The 16,411-nt window shown below is 62.1% G+C and overlaps 1 protein-coding gene across 1 annotated transcript; it reads right to left on the reverse strand.

The window, feature by feature from the left end:
- Positions 1-208: 208 nt before the first annotated feature.
- Positions 209-15,335, reverse strand: GIT1 (GIT ArfGAP 1). The gene is made up of 20 exons (XM_028109326.2): positions 15,109-15,335; positions 9,514-9,647; positions 8,924-9,036; positions 8,696-8,801; positions 7,969-8,186; positions 7,789-7,883; positions 7,417-7,459; positions 5,453-5,501; positions 4,948-5,020; positions 4,278-4,375; positions 3,769-3,880; positions 3,505-3,638; positions 3,188-3,340; positions 2,821-3,051; positions 2,675-2,728; positions 2,421-2,507; positions 2,225-2,298; positions 1,938-2,120; positions 1,755-1,818; positions 209-1,598 (listed from the first exon to the last, which is right to left on the reverse strand). Exons 1-20 carry the CDS (start codon positions 15,158-15,160, stop codon positions 1,386-1,388), a joined length of 2,286 nt encoding a protein of 761 aa, XP_027965127.2. The 5' UTR covers positions 15,161-15,335; the 3' UTR covers positions 209-1,385.
- Between the last annotated feature and the right edge of the window lie 1,076 nt (positions 15,336-16,411).

Genomic DNA, 16,411 nt, shown 5'->3' on the forward strand with positions numbered 1-16,411 from the left:
ACGGTGGGGAGGGGGAGGTGGTGGTAATTACAGAAACCACCCAGCTCCTTTTCTAGAACACAAGGGCTTCCATAGTTTCGGGTCTACAGCAGCTGGAGTCTTCATTTGCTTCGTGCTCTTGCCAGGTTGGTCTTTCTCCTTCTCGTGTCTGCCACCTCCCCAATCCCCCCCACCAGGTCCCCGAATTCTCTAAGTGTCAGCAACAACACATGGTCACTTATTTATTTTTGATACAAATGTACATGACACACTTCTTGACAGTCAGCCCACCCACCACCACACAAGTAAAGCCTGGCCCCCAGGACAGACGTGGGACAGGGAGGAGAGCTGGCAGGCCCTGCCATCTGCGTCTCCGGCCTCCCAGGCGGCAGCCCAGATGCCAGATATCCGGACGCCGCGGCGCAGGTGCTGGCCTCTCAGAGGTTATGGGGAGGGGGCTCTCAGCTGAGTCAGGGACCCTGGGGAGCCAGCCCCAGGCTCAGGTGCTCAGTTTTCTGCCCCAGCCAGCACAGCCCCCTCCACAAGGGAGAGGGGGGTGAGATGCAGGGAAGTGGTTTTTGTTAAGTTCATGGAGAAAGGGGCAGGAGTGGGGGCACAGATGAGGGGAGGCAACGGGCTGGACCCCAGCTGGTTACCAGCAGTCCCTGGCCCCAAGAATGGGGAAGGGGGGGCTGACCCCCAACACTGGTCCTGCTGCTCCGGTCCCCTCACCCTTCACAGAACTCCAGATGGGCCAGGCCTCCGGAACGGCACTGCCGCCCCGCACACGCACACAGGCACGCAGGGACACTCAGTTACCACAATGTTAAAATTAAGGAGTGAAAGAGAAGAGAGAGGAAAAAAACAAAACAAAACAAAACAATTTCCAGTGTTTGCTGCTAGGGACCCTGGGAACACAGGTTGGGGCCTGTGCTCTAGGCAGGGGCCGTTTGGCATTAAAGGAGAGCAGCAGGGGGGCTGGTGGCTACAGGGCGGGGACATCCAGAGATTATGTACAAAGGAGGGGATGCCCCCGCTCAGCCCCCAATAGGGCTGAACTGGCTCATGGGGGTGGGGTGCCTGTAGGGGGAATGGCCCCACTTGGAGTGTCCCTACCCGACCCTTTGCTGAGGGTGTCCCAGAGGGCTAGGGGCTGGGAGTGATGCCTTACAGGCCCCTGCACGGCGAGGCGGGGCGGGGGGGAATGCTATGTACAGGGGGAGGTGCATGGAATGTGGGGGCTGCAGGGGGGGTGGGCACCAGGGCGCCTGGCTGCCAGGGGAAGTGGCAGCACGAAGGGCACTTGCGCCAGTGGCTCTTTTGGGGGTGGGGATTAGTGTTTGGAGTGGCCCAGCTCCCACGGCCAGTGAGGTCCCAGGGTGCAGGTGAGGGTGCAGGGAGAGTGGTCACTGCTTCTTTTCTCGGGTGGTGATGGTGACTAGCTGCTTGGCAGCCTTGGCGATGTCATAAGCGCACTGGATCACCTGCTGAGTCAGCAGCTGGAAGTCCACAGGGGCCCCGGGCTCTGGGGGCACGGTCTTCCGGCACTCGCTCTGCAGCCGGCAGGCGCTGGCATTAAGCAGTCGCAGCGAGCCACGCACAGGCTCCAGGGCGGGCCTCTGCACGGGAGGAGAGAGCTGTGCCTCGGACTTCAAACCACGAGCCACGAACGTGGCCTGGCGTGTCCTCATCCGCACCCAGGCAGCAGTCACATTCCCTGCGCCTGCCCCACCCGGAGACCCTCCCAATCCTGCTCCTCTTTCTGGCCCCTGTACCTTGGGGAAGAGAGAGGCCATCTCAGTCACAGCCAAATGGATCTTCTCTGAGCAGGGCACAAAGCTTTGGAGGAAGAGGGGGGGTAAAAATCAGGAGGGTTTGCAGGGACAGTGGAACACCGGCCGCCCTTCCCCTTCGCAACAGCCAGGGGCTGCTATGAGCCTTGCGTCCCACCCCCATACCTGTCATGCTTGAATTCTTGGGCAGCCCGCAACAATTCCTGAATGTTCTTGGTGACCTGTTCCGTCTTCAGGATGACATCCTCTGTGCTGGGAAGCCCAGGGTCGAAGTCTCCATCCAGGCTTTCCAACTCTGGGTGGAAGTCTTCTTCCTTGCCCAGCTCCAGAAACCTCTTTCCTTCCAGTCTGAGGCCGGGGTTAGAAAGAGACATTCCCGTGGTGAGGCCGCTTGCCTGCACCCTCACGGACACACCAGGGCCCACTCTGCCTTCCTCCCGGGGGTGCCTCACCCAAGCAGTGGGTCCCCACTTTGCGTGTTCTCGTAGTCGCTGTCAGCACCGCTGCGGTGGCGGGAAAGCTTGCTCTGGAGGATCAGGGAAGGGGGAGGAGGTGACGTACACATTCACAGATGCACACAGCCCATGGCTGTCCACGCACACAGCTCATTCGGCCTGTCCCCTTGGGCACCGGGGATGGGAACGTTACCGTGTGGCGGCTTCCTTCCTGGGAGCAGGACAGGAGTGGGGAGGAGGGAGTGAAGGGCACGGCAGAGGCCGACACCCCCTTCCGGATCTGAAAGCCGGGAGGGCTGGAGTCAGCTTTTCCTCCCTGCCACCCGCCTTCCAGCTTCCCAGCAGCGCGGGTCACCTCTGTGCCCAGCAGCCAGCACAAAAGCTGCACCCACTGGGGCTCAGAACCGACCCGCAGACATGGACCCGCTTCCCCCAGGCCCTGCTTACCCGGTAAAGGCCGGCGGGGACGTGTACTGAATAGATGGCGTCGTCCTCCAGCTCCTGGGGGATGGCACAGTAGCCATCATCACGGAGGGCTCCACGGCAGCTCCCACCCTGTCTCCCCCAGGCCTGGACACCCACAGGCAACTCACAGTGCTGTGGAAAGGCTGGAGCCGGGTGGTGAGCTCGTCCCCAGGTGGGCCCCCAAAGGGCTTCAGGGCGGAGCCTGGTTCATACATGGAGAAGGCCTGGCGGTCCCTGCGGTGGGCGCTCCCGCCAGGCCCCATCGATGTATGTTCTGCCCGCTCGCTGGGCAGTGGGGGTGTGGGCACCGGCCCTGGCGGCTGCCGGATCTGCAAATTCTCTGCCTGCAGCTTGTGGATCTGAGAGTGCACAGTGGTGTCAGGACCTCCCGAGGCTCTAGGCAGCAGCCCCACCTCCGGGAGCAGGGGACCCTCCGCGACCAGGATGCTGGGAGCCCCCAGTCCTAGCATCCTGGGTAAGTGCTGCTGCCCTTACCTCCCTCTGCAGCCTCCGGAGCTCATCACTCAAGCTGCTGTTGACCTTCATGAGCTGTTGCACCTTTGCCTCGGAGGTAGCCAGAGCTTTTTTCAGCTCCAGATATTCCTGCAGAGTCACAGCCCCGTCGGACAGGTCTGAGGAGTCCATGCTCTGCAGAGTGAGACAGAGGCTAGTCAGCCATCAGGGGCAGGGGGTGAACGCCCGCAGAAGGCTCTTCTCAAGGCCATAACCAGCCCACTTGTCCCCGAAGCCCCAAGCTAGAGGGGGATAGAGGCAGGCCTCGTCGGAGGCCCGGGGTGGGGCGGTGCTCAGACCCGGGCCCGGTTGTTCCGAGTGGCACCAGCGCTGCGCAGGGGCTCCTGGTCCGTGTCCTCGTCCGAGGCCACACTGTCGTAGTCGTGCTGGTCGTCGAGGTCGCTCTGGCTCCGCGCAGAGAGCTCGAGGTTGTCTGAGGGCACAGTCCTGTCACTCAGGATTCAGCCACACAACCCTTCTATCATGCCACCCCAAAAAGGACCCATGAAAGAATATTCTAAAAAAGTGCCCACTGCCCGCAGCCCTATCCATGCCCTTCCCACCTGTGGGGCTGCTCAGGCTCTTGCCCTGCTGTCTCCGCTTGGCCTCACTGAGAATGTCTATGATGAGGGTGGCGAACTCTCGGGCATTAAAGCGGGCCAACTTCTGCCGCCCCTACAAGGCAGAAAGAACCCGGCTGGCATGATGGGCCCCCTTACAGCTGATAGATGGGGTGGGGTGGGAACAAAGTTGTCAGGGAGTCCCCTGTTATCTGGCTCATGGCCAGAGCAGGGGGTCAGGGATGACATGGATTCTGGGTGCCTAGGGAAGCTCTCGAGAAGAGGCTGGAATGCCCCCCAGAGGCTGCTCAGCAAGTGCTCAAAACACCCAGCTTCTTCCCCATTTCCAAATCCCAGTGCCAGCAGAGCCCTGAGGGAGGCCTGGGCCAGGGGAGAAGAGCAGGCCCAGGCGGCAGCCCAGTCAGCAGCCGCTGAGGAAGGGCAGGACCCACAGAGCTGGCGACCCCCGGAAGGGAGGAGACTGCCCCAAGCCCCCCACCCAGCCCCCTCACCTGATTCCGTGTGGCTGAGTACTCGGGGTTCACAGGCAGAAAGGGCACAGCACTGCGCTCCGTCACCAGGGTGCTGTGGTTTTGGGTAGCCAGCCACACTGTGGGGGAGGAGCAGGGAGCAAATCGTCTGGAGCGTCCACCGTGGCCAGGCCCGCGGGGCGGAGGTGGGGAAGTGCCGGGCGCAGCCTTCCTCGCTCCTCCCCACGCCCACCAAGTGCTCGTGTTCAAAACACGGGTGGTCTTCAGACCACAGAAGCAAGGCTGGGTCAGGGCAAGGCTGGGCGAGGCCGGCTAGGCCGATGACGAACAGAACAAGGCGACTCCTTGCCAGGCCCAGCCCAGAGTTTGGGCTGGAATCTAGCTGTGGTCAGGAAGGAGTGATGTAGGGGGGTGGAGTGGGACTGGGGAGTGAGCCAGAGTGGGAGGCAGCCAGAGCAGAGATGAGCCCCAGGCCCTCCGCTGGGGGCGGAGGAACAGGCTGGCTGCCTCCAACTCAGCACGCTCCGCCTGGCGGCCGGGAGGCTGCTGGCCAGGCCGCTCACAGGCAGCAGGGGCCGATATGCAGACCTGCTGGGCCCACTGCACCCAGGCACCCTCTCAGTCCCCCGCCCGGAAAGGCCCCGGCCCCTCCCAGCATCCACCCGTGACCTCGGATGCCCTCTTGGCTCACCGGCGTCATTTTCTCTTCTATCCACCTCGTCATACACATCCATGGCAAGTTCCTCAAAAAGCCGGTTGCTGAGCTAGAGGCAAAGAGGGGGACCCAGACTTTGTCAGATCAATTGGTCCCCAGTGCTGACAAGGCCAGCTCAAGCAGGAGGTCATAAGATGTGGGAAACGGCTTGTGTCCCCTGCGCTGCCCAGCCCACCTCCCCCCACCCCCCGCCTCAGAACTGGAAACTGGGGCAGGGGTCTCTGTCAAGCTCCACGGTGGAGCGAGGACAGAAGGGAGGCCAGATCAGAACACTTAGTGCCCCCGTAGGTCAGAGGTGGAGCTAGGGCCCTGGACCCAGTGGAGGGCAGGGTCAGAGACAAAAGGCAGGGAAGTGGGGGGCAGGGAGCCAGAAAGGCTAGAGTGAGGGGCAGGCCCAAGACTTGGAAAACTTGGAAAAGGACACCAGGTCAGAGGAAGGGGGAGCGATGGCAGGGGTCGAGGGTCAGAGATGGTGACTCACTGCCTGCAGCTTCTTCTTGGCGGCTTTGGCCAACTCGGACAGGTCTAGGCTGTGGATGACGGAGGGAGACGGGAAGGGCAGGCGTGAGAGGTGGCCAGGCCCCCGCCGTGACTCCCGAACATGCAGGGAATCCCGGGAAGACAACACCCCAGATGCTGCACACCAACACCCCCCCCACCCTCCCGCGCCCCCCTCCAGAGCCTGCTCCCGCGGCAGGCACCATATACCTCTGAGACATGCACTTTTGCCGAGATCTAAGTCCAGAGAGAGGCAGCAGAGGAAAGAACAGGACAGAGGCAGCAATTACCCAGCAGCACCCACGGCAAGCTCACACCCATCTCCGCGCACACGACGGAACTCATCCTCCCCCTCAACCTGCTCCTAGCCCGGCTTGCTCTCTCCCTCCGAGCCCCACTCACCCAGCACCAGCGCCTGCTCCCAGGGCTCACCGGAGGTCCCCTCACCCTCAAGCCCCGGTGGAGCTTTCCCCACGTCCTGCCATCAGTCCCTCCTCCCCGGGGCCTTTGCATCAGTTTCTTCATCCATCTTCCCACTTCCGGGCTCGCCCCTACAATCCCTGTTTCCAGCTAGCAGCCAGGGTGATCTTTCTGACACATCAGGCCCCACCACCCCGGCCTTAAGAACGGCTCAGTGACAAAAGATACTTATGGCAGACTTCAGCCATGCTCCTACCAAAAGCTCACTTAAGAAATATGCTACGGGCTTAGCACGCATTATCTTACTTTATCCTCTCAATGCCCCGAAAAGGTAGGCACCGTGGCCCTCGTTTCCACGAGATAACTAAGACTCAGAGAGGTTAAGCAGCCTGCCTGAAGTCAAACAGCCAATAAACGGCAGAGCCGACTGCACACATCGGTGCTCAGAACCTCTCGACCGTCTCTCCTCCAGTCCTGCTCCTCACGCTGTGCTCCAGTCGCACGGACGGCCCGCAGGGCCCAGCACGGCTCTGCTCCTTTATACTGTCTCTGCCTTTACTTCTCTCGCTGCACCCCCTCCCCCCGGCCACTGAACTAGAGCTGTCTGAGTAGGTTGCCTCCCTCTCTAGACTGTAAGCTCCTTAAGGGCAGAGATCACGTCTGAGTCACCCGTGTCTCGGGGCCAGGAACAGTCGCTGGCACTGGGAAGGTGCTTGGCCACCATTTCACTGAGACCACGCCCAGATCTGTTTGTAACAGACACACCAGACATACAAGCAGGTGCGCACACCAGGCGGAGTAAGACCAGAGAAGCAGGAGGGAGTCCCGGCGTCTCAGAACAGAGGGGGTCTGGATTCAAAGATCCAGGGTGCCTAGGCCTGACCATCCCCATCTGCCCACACTGGCTCCTGGAGGAGGAGGGAGCCTCCTCTCTCTGCGATCCAGGCCAGCAGGCAAGGCTTGGCAAAGCTTGGCCACCAGAGGTGGCCACCAGGTGGCGCAAGCATCCATCTTGTGAGCTGAGCAAGTCTCCTCCCCTCCCCCCCCCTCCAGCCTAAGCGCCTGAGGCTTTTCAGATCAGAGGCAGAAACACCTCAATTGTGCTGTGCCCTGCTCCCCCAGCCCCGGCACAATTTCTGAGCGCACCAGAGGCCTGGTCAGTGGTCCCAAAGTTAGTCAAATCCCACCGTCTTACTGGAGCCCATAGTCTTTTCACTTGTCTAAAGATTTTACAGTGGGGTGAGGGCCCCTGGAAACAGAAGGCAGCAATCTACCACTCCTAGGGCGGGTGTTTCTGGGACTCAAGCCTGTGTGGGACGGCCGTGGGGCTCAGGCTGGACTGGCCCCGTGCCGAGCTGACATTTCTCACCTGCCTTGGGGCCCAGCATCGGGGAGTGAGGACTGGACAGGGCCCCTGAAGGGTGGGGGACCCTAAAGCCTAGGAGAGGGAGGGCTGGAGGCTCTGGGGCCCAGGCACCCCCGTGACATCCAACAGCCTCCGGGAAGGGGCATCAGGTGGGCACTCACCTGTCAGCCATCTGTGGGATGATGTAATGCCCATTCTTGTGATCTGAACAAAAATAAAAATGCCAAGTCACTGGTGCGGGGTGGCCTCAGCAGCTGGGAGTCCCCCTCACTGCCATGAGCAGGGCTTGGCACCCAGAAGTGTCAGGGGACAGGGCGGAGGGCAGGCCACCCCCCCCAGAACCCTGGGAGCTGCCTGAAGTTAGCCCCCCCCATCCCAGTGGGCTGTAGCCAAGAGCCCGCATCAATTTCACAGGAGCCAGTTGCCTAGCAACAGTGTTCCCCAGCCGGCTTTGTCGCCATGGCACCTGCTGCTGGGGTGTGTCCGGGTCCCACCTGCCTGGCCCAGCCGGACCTGCCCCGAGCTCCGCTCACCCGGCTTGCGTCCACAGAGATAGAAGGCCAACCGGTCAGTGAGCTCATACTGGCACTCGACTAGCCTTTCCGCCAGCTCGTGGTGCCCCGCCTGCCTGTGGGGAGGGGGCGTGCCTCAGCCCTGCAGCAGCCGTCTACCACCCCCACCCGCCCAAGCCTCACCCATCATCCGAACCTCACCTGGCATAGTCAATGGGTGTGCGGCCATTGACATCAGGGGAGCCGGGATCAGCCCCATACACTACAAGAAGCTCAGCCTGCAGTGTCTGCCCTGCCTTGGCAGCCACATGCAGAGGTGTGGTGCCCTTCTCTGGATGGAAGAAGTTGGCCTGGGCACCCAGGGACAGCAGGCGCAGACACGTCTCCAGGTTGCCCGTCCGCACGCTCGAGTGCAGTTGCTGCAAGGAGCAGAGTGTGCAACAAATGTGCGTGTGAGCCCCCCTCCCCCCAAGCTGTACCAAGTGAGGCAGCTGCTGGGACTCCTAGCGGCTCCAAGGGACCCAGCTGGAGTCGGGGTATAGGGGGACAGAGGACTTGCCCTGCTATCAGTCACCATCTACCTGTGCCGTGAGCTCTACTCGAGACAGGATCTGGTCTATGAGGGAGATGCCGTTCTTTCTTTCCCATTTTACACAGCAGGAAACTGAGGCCCTGACTGGCTAAGAAATGACCCCTTTCGGATGGCGGCTGGGGGATTTTAGCCCTAGAGTGTCCACTGAGGAGCTGAGGGGCCTTGGCCACGTGCCGCCTGACCATGCAATCGCATCCCCCTGCTGTGCCCACTATTCCTGCCGGACCTGACTGCCTCTGGCGCTTAGGGCTCGGTGATGATGAAGGAGAAGGCCGTCAGGGTGTCGCGGGTGACAAGAGAGGAGGCCCACCCGTCCCCCGTGGGGGCCCCTCCAACCTTGCTGAGGTCTTTGGCGGTGACGCCATCATCGTCCCGGCAAGGAAGCTTGTGCACAAACGCCAGCATCTGGTACTTGGCCCTGATGAACTCTGACTTGATGGGGCTGGGCAGGCCACACAGGACGCAGTGGGGAGGAGAGTGGGAGAGGCTAGTCACCTGGCCGCCTCCTGGATCCGCGTCCCAGGCCAGGCAGCCCCTGCCACCACCCCTCCAAGCCCAACTCACTGGACTTTGTCTTGGGGGTTGGCTTTGCGCCGGCCACTCTGCACTTGCGCGGGGTCCAGCAGGGAATGCTCCCAGATGGAGTTGGCCCCGTTGCTGGCGAGTGTGTGCACCATCTGCAGGGAAGAGGCGCCAAGTCAGGAGTGCCCACCGCGCACTGGCTCCTGGGGGAAACACCGCCGCGCTGGCCACAGCCGGCGTGGCTGGAGACAGGACCCAGGGCCCTGCCGCGTGCCTGCCGCCATCACACCTCCACCCAGTCGGGCCGCCAGGGCACCTGGGTCCTGTGTAGCACTTCAGGCCGCACGGCAAGCGTGCCAAGGCTCAGAGAAGTGAAGTGACCCACTCCGCACTATGTGGCCAAGCTAGTGAGCAGCAGAGCTGGGGAGAGGGCCCTGGCCTGTCTGCACGGCAAGCAAGAACGGGTGGAAAGGGTCAGGACTGGGTTCTGCCCCATGGAGGGGGTGCTGCCCCCCCCCCCGGGAGCTGCCAAATCCAGAGTGGTGTGTGTGCGGAGGGCGGGGGGGGGGGCAATGTGTCTCTGCTCAGCACACTCTGTGCCACTCGAGGACCCGCCTGGCCTAGCCCCGTACCTGCAGCAGCGTGGGGGGCCAGGCGCTGTGGCGAAGGTGCTTGACGATGGAGATGTGGCGGCCCAGGCTCCGGTGCACGCTGCAGCACTCGTCACATACCAGCACCCCCCTGCTGATGGAGGCCCAGCCGGGGTCTGTCGGGGTGGGAGCAGGGGGTCAGCCAAGGCCCAATGAGGGCCAGTGTGTCCTGGGCACCTGCTCTGGGCCCACAGTAGGCTGACACAGTCCCTCACTCAGCTTCCTAAAGCCCAGGAGCTTTGGGAAGGGACACACGGGTCACCGATGAGGAAGCTGAGCTGCCGTGTAGGAGGGATCTCCCCAGAGGTGCACAGCAGGTGACTGACAGCTGCCTGTCTGGGGGGGTGGGGAGGGGCCCCCAGGGCCCCCAGGGCCGACACAGCGGGCATGTCTTCCTATTCTGCAGCCTTTCCCAGGGAGCAAGACAGCCAGCCCAGCCCTTCCCCACGGAAGGCAGGAGGCCCCGAGCGGATGCAACTCTGCTGTCACCTGCCGGACAGCCCTAGGCACCCCTCCTGTGTCTGGGCTGTGCCACATCCCTCCTGCACCCAGGCTTCTGTGGGACCCCCGGGCCCTTCCACGGGGTCCTGCCTCCACCCTCATCTTGGCAGGGAAGAGGCCTCTTCATGCTGAGCCCCCTGCCAGCATCACTGATGGGCTGAGCTGTAGCCCCTCTAAATAGGGCCGGGGAGGGCAAAGGAACTAATGCTGGATACCCACTGTGTACAAGCTGGACCTGTCCACACGCTCTCACCCCTGTCAGGCAAGGCAGGAAATGCTATCCTTGCTTTACAATGAGAAACAGTGGCTCAGAGAGGTTAGAGTGCTTGCTCAAGGTCACACAGCTAATGACTGGGATTGCTGGGATGTGGAACCAGGCACTGAGATGCCAGACACCAGGCCATGGTCATACCCACTGCTCTCCTTCTGCTTTTGCCCCTAAGGGGGAAGCCTCAAGTGGGCAAGGGCCCTGGAAGCCACTCCACTCCTTGGGGAGAAGCAAACTTTGGCGACAAGGAGGGGCCGGGACAGGGTGGGAGCTCCTGGGGTCCTTTACAAGGGCAGGGGAGATGCCACCCATCCTGGGCCCCTTGGGAGATGGGGAGGAGACAGCTGTATACAGCTCAGGCTTTGGAAAGGTCATGGGGGAGAAAGCAGCCATTGTGTGCCTCCAGAGAGTGGGGGCAGGGAGCCTCTCTCCCAGGACACTGTGCTCTGCCCAGGCCCCCTGCCCCAGTCTCAGGAAGCCCTGTGGGGAGGGTGGAGTGGGGGACTGGCTCTCTGCCTTGCCTGGCAGTGCTCAGGGAGTCCAGAAGTGGGCCCCCCAGGGGAGGGACAGGCTTGGGGTAATGAGAGCTTCTCCAACCAGGAGGTGATTCTCAGACCCTTCCCCTCAAAGACTTCCGTAGAAGTTCCCAGGGGAATTGTAAGGAGACTGAGTCAAGGTGCAGCCTGAGTTCTGCCTATAGCCAGTATCCCCTCGATGGGGAGAGGAAGAAACAAGAAGCAAAAGATGGGGTTCAGCTCTTTGGGTCTGGGCTTCTTTAGGCATCCCCCCAAAACACAGGGCAACAAGGTGCCTGCCATACACCTTTCTGGGAGCTGATCCTAGGGGCCCGTGAGGAAGGGACCTACCGCCTGTGCCAAGAGGGGGAGCCCCAGGACACTCTATTGGCTTTACCCAAACAGGGAGGGACCCCAGTGAGGCACATGGAAAGCTCCCTCCCCCCACTCCCAAGCACTACTGGGCGAGGGGTCTGCCCGCCAGCCACCTCCAGCAGCTCAAGCAGGAAGCTGGAAATGACGCAGCCTAAATTCCTCTTGTTGAAATGGTGGGGTTTCCTGTAAGTGGGGAGCCGCCCAGGCCAGGATCATAAATGGGACGCCCTGAGGTCTCCACCCCAGGCCCACGGTCCTACTGGAGAAGCCAGGCCTGAGAGGGCTGCACAGTTATCCAGAGCCCGGCCAGACATGGTGAGCCTCTGAATATGGCAGGGGCCAAGAGATTAGGATTTGCGGAACAGGGTCCCAGGCTTTGCTCGGCACTCCCCCAGCCTGGGGGAGGGGGTCCTACCTCTCCTCCACAGTGACCTGAAATAGGAAGGTTGAACAGGCGACACTGTCCTGGCCCGGGGCACCCCGGCACCAGCTCAGTTGATTACACAGATGAAAAACCCACCCTAACCCTACGACCTACTTATATGCCCAAGGGGCCTTGGGCCTACCCCAGCCAGAGCCCCTAAGCCCGACCTAAGCCAGTTCCTCAGGCCAGAAGCGTTTCTTTAAGTCAAATGGTTAAGGGACCCTTGCCCCCAAGAGGCTCCCTAGATCAAACCTGCGGTAGAAAGGACAGGGACATAAGGTGTTTTGTTTTGTTTTGTTTTGAGTAGGCTTCATGCCCAATGGCCCAGAGTGGGGCTTGAACTCACCACATCAAGAGTCACGTGCTCTACTGACTGAGCTAGCCAGGCGCCCCCAGGGAACATAAGGTTTAAGAGATATGATGACCTCCTCAGCATCCTGCCAACCTTCCTCCCCGGGCTTCGGCCTCAGGACAGGGGGTCTGGAACGTGGGGGCAAGTGGTAGGAGGGATCCTGCCATAACGTTACCCATGGAGGCCTCTACTAAGGTGAATTCATGTCACCACCCAAAGCCATTACGGGGCCTCCAGGGGCAGTAGGTCTGCTAGAAGGGCCAGGGTCTCCGGAGCAGAGCCTCACTAGAAAAGAGGGAAAAGCCCACCATCTTGAAAGCAAGCTAGACTAATCCATGGGGATAAAGGTCAGGGTGGCCGTTACCTCTGGGGGGTGCTGACTGGGAGGAGGCAGAGGAAAGGCCCAGAGGGTGATAGAAATGCTCTAACTCTTGACTGGAATGGCGGTTACACAGGTATACAGACCGTAAAAACTCACCAGGCTAAACAGTAAGGTGCAGGAACTTTGCTGTGCGTAAGTTAAACCTCAAAAAAAGAGGAAGAAAGCCCCCCTATTCACCCCACCCCACAATCTACACTGTGAAGAAATAAATGAGCCTGCAGGTTTCCGAAATGTCCCTAGCCAGGAGCCATCCTTGCTCACCCAAGTGCCTGCAGGACAGGCACCCCGAGGTCTTCACTCCTGGGACCTGGGCTGCCAAGGTGGGAAAGTTGAGATGGAGACCCATGGGATGAGGAGCAGGCCCTTGGGCTGGGCCGGGACTGTGTGGCAGAGTGAGTGGAGGGGAAGGAAGGGGGGAGAACACATTCTCCAGGGTTCCTTGACTCCTGCCCCTCCCTTGGACTCCCATGGCAGGCAGGTACACATATGGCACCTGATGAGGGAGCACCAGCTGCCACAGCAACCATGGCATGTCCAGCTGCCTTACAAAATGCACCTGTCACCTGTATGCCCAGGCCCGGAAACAGGGGGAGCACGCAGACCTTCGGGGTCACCTGGACCTCACCTTTCACCTCCATGGCCTCCCCACGTTAATCAACCACCAAAAGGCCACAGCCCCACTCCTAGGGCTGGAAGCCCTTTCACAGCCAGAGAAGCCTATGACCGGGTAGGAGGCAGAGGCCAGTGGGGTCCCAACTGTTGATTACCCTCAAGCCTTGTACCTGGTGGTACAGTGCCCACACTGAGTATGCCACTCCTCACATCAGATGGTGGGGGAATGGGGTAGCCCCAAGTAGCCAGCTGGGGTCCTGACAAGCATCCAAACACTCAGGGAGTGCCTGCCATGTGCCAGACACCATGCCAGGTGCTGGGGTAGGGTGATGTGTAAGACTTTGTCAGCACCCTGCCTACCTCACCACCTGCCGCTTCCTGACCTGTATCCTGGATCAGGGGAAAAGGAGGTACCTGGCGCACCAAGGTCTCTGGGGGACAATGACTGCAGACAGGAACTGAGCAATCCAAGACATCAGATACACACCACTCCTCCCTGAACCCATTCGGCATCCAGAGGCTTCAAACTGAGGCCCAGAGTGAGGAAAGTTTTGCCATGGCTCACAGAGTGAGCAGATAGGATGAATGTCTGCTAAGCACCCTCCTCCCGATCCTTCTGGACCCTCTGTCCCCACCCCCACGCTACGCGGGCCCCCCCAGAGGTACAGAACAGCCTGGGACAGAGAGGGCAAGCTCTCCTCTTACCCCTTCCACCCCTAGACCGGCATGTGGCTAGGGGAAGGAGATCCCGGTCTCTGGCTCATTAGGGTAAGGATACATCAGCCCCGATGGCTTCTTCAGGGCCCTCCAGACTGTGACATGCCCTGACAGGAGTCGCAGGTCACAACTACCCACAGAGTACCCTGCCTCTGCCAGGCATCCACAGTCACCCAAGACTCTAGCTTGGACCCATGAGAACCACCAGAGTATCTGTGGTTCTCAGCCTGCTGGGGTCTTGGGTCTGTCCAAAGGGAGGCTGGAAGTTATGGGTCCACGAAACAGCACTTCACACTCTCACACTTAATTGTGCCCTTAGTCCCCCTGGAGTTCACAGACACACCGAGCCTGCCCAGAGGTCTCCCAGGGAGATGGCTCCTTTTTTAAAAAGAGGATGGACAAGAGCCAGGGTTTCCTTCCCCAGGCCAGCTGCTGAGCCCCATCACTGGCAGTGTCCTCCCACATCAGAAGGTAGCAGCCTCTCAGGTCACTGCTCCTCACTTCCTCAGCAGCTCAGGGGGGTTTCACATCAGCCTGGACCTGACTGCTGGGAAGAAGGGAAACACCACAGTAAATACAGCCAAGAGGCAGACCAGGAAGCCAGCCCGACCCTGGGACTCTAGGCACCCGGGCGGGGGCGGGGGGGGGGGGTTACTGCTCCCTACCCATTTCTGGCCAGACTGGGCTACAGGGCTAGGAGGGGTCTGTGCCCAAAGCTGGGACAATGCTCAGCCCACCTTCTGGAAGCAGGCCTTCCTGGGGCACAGGAACAGCTGAGTCTAGTTGCTCCCAGTCCCCTGGGCAGCCTGGGGATGCCTCAAAGAAGATGCCCAGGCTGGACTGGCCCTCAACACCAGGCCCTGCAAGGAGCCCTGGCCTTGGGAACCAGGGGCAGGGAGTCCTAGGTCATCTGCTCACGAGGAAACACTATCCAGGCCTCCCCTGGCCCATCTGCCCAGCTCTCTGCCCCTTGACCTCCGCCACCTCAGCGGGCGCGCAGACCATGCAAGCAGCAGGTGCAAGACGCGGGGGTGGCACTGAGATGACACAAAACCACACTCGCCCCCACCTCCTAAACCTTGCTGGCCTCCGCCACAGCCCTCCTGCCACCCCAGGCTGGCGCTTCCGTTGGGATACAGAGATAGAAGGGGGGGGTGCAGCTAGCTGCCTGTCTCCCTCAGACTGGGGGGTGGGAGGTGGCGCCGGGAATGTCCTTCCTCGCTCGTCCACGGACGCGAGGGAACCGGGGCCCCCCAGCTGGCCCTCCCGCCAAGGACGCGGCTCCGCAGTGGCCCGGGCGGGGGCCGAGGCCGAAGGCCGCAGCCCCCAGCCCCGCCCCGCCCTCCGGCCCCGCACGGCGCTCCCGCCAGGCCCCGGCGCCCGCCCGGCGGCCTCGCTGCGCGGTCCCGCCCCCGGCCCGGCCCCGCTTACCCGGGGCGCTGCAGTCCGCACACACCTCCGCCCGCGGCCCCTTCCGGGACATCCTCAGCGGCGACGCGGCCGCAGCCCTCTGGGCCAGCGTGGGGGGCGCGGGCGGCGGGCCCGGGCGGCGGCGGCGGCCCCTGCTGCCCGGCCCGGCTCCGGCAAGGCCCCGGCTAGGCTCCGCGCGCCCGGCCAACCGTCCGCCCCCGGGGCTGGCCCGGAACCCGCCGTGCCCGCCTGCCCGCTCGCCCTCCGGCGCCCTCCGCCCCGCACCGCCCCGCACCGCCCCGCGCCGCCCTGCCGCCGCTCGCCGCTCGCCGCTCGTTCTCTCCGCCCCCTGCGCGGCTCCGGGCCGCTCCTGCAGGAAGCGGCGCAGGCCCTGCCCACCGGGGGAGGGGCAGCCTGCACACCCGCCCCGCCGCCCGGCCCTGCGGGCCGCGCCTCCCGGAGAAAGGAAGCCGGGAGCGCGGGCGGGAGGGGGCGGGGGTGTTTAAAGGGGCCGCGGCCGCCGCTAGGCAGGCCCGAGAGGGCGGCGTCGCCTGTGCCCCTGGCCTCTACTCCCGCGCTCCTCGGCCCCGTGGCAGTGTGAGTTACCCTCACAGCCCCATCCCCTTCGCTTTCCAGGTGGAGGGTGGCCCAGGGGGCTCAGGCCCGGGGACAGTGACCCTTGGGGAACAGGGAAGAGGGTAAGGAGCTGGAGGCCCAGGCCCCCTTCCTCGTCAAACGGCTGTGGTTTGGGGTACCCGCCTATGTCTGGCTGAGGTGAGGTGAACGACCTGCGCCCCCCCCGTGCATCCACATCTGTGTGTCCAGGTGTGCGTGTGGTCACACCCTTGCTGATTACGCACAACGCCAACAATATGGACGCCCAGGTGTTCCCCTGCCTCCCAGCTAAAAATACATCTATACCTCATCCATGCTTCCATCCCGAGAGGAAAGAATCTGGGCTGTTTTTAAAGACCTCCCGAGGAGTGACCACTGTGCCTGTGTGCAGTAATATCCACTCTGCATTCGTCTTGTATACCTCCACGGTGTTTCTGGGCCACCGCAGGTTTGTGTGTCCAGGGCGTGTGCATAGAACATACAGGGACCTTTTCTTATGGTGGCCTTTCTTCCTAGACTTCACAGGGAGACGGCGTAGGTGGGGGACAGGAAGCGGAGGCGCAGGCCGCACGTGGGTGCACCCCTGCACTGAGCATGCTCCCCCATACACGTGTGCCCCGCGTGCACCCAGCCCCCATCCCTGCAGCAGCAAAATGCCAAGAGCACTTCGCTTGTGGGGAAGAGGCAGGGGTGGCCAGGACTAGGCCTG

Source organism: Eumetopias jubatus, unplaced genomic scaffold, assembly GCF_037043125.1.
Source record: "Eumetopias jubatus isolate StellerSeaLion01/CBP00866 unplaced genomic scaffold, mEumJub1_p1.0 scaffold_10, whole genome shotgun sequence".
NCBI classification, from domain to species: Eukaryota; Metazoa; Chordata; class Mammalia; order Carnivora; family Otariidae; genus Eumetopias; species Eumetopias jubatus.

Excerpts from the sequence above, each read along its gene's own strand:
- GIT1 (XM_028109326.2), bottom strand. The coding sequence starts at position 15,160 with ATGTCCCGGAAGGGGCCGCGGGCGGAGGTGTGTGCGGACTGCAGCGCC. Across the intron at positions 7,884-7,968 it reads ACACCCATTGACTATGCCAG|GCAGGCGGGGCACCACGAGC; the intron begins GTGAGGTTCGGA and ends CCCTCCCCACAG. Across the intron at positions 1,819-1,937 it reads CAAGAATTCAAGCATGACAG|CTTTGTGCCCTGCTCAGAGA; the intron begins GTATGGGGGTGG and ends CTTCCTCCAAAG.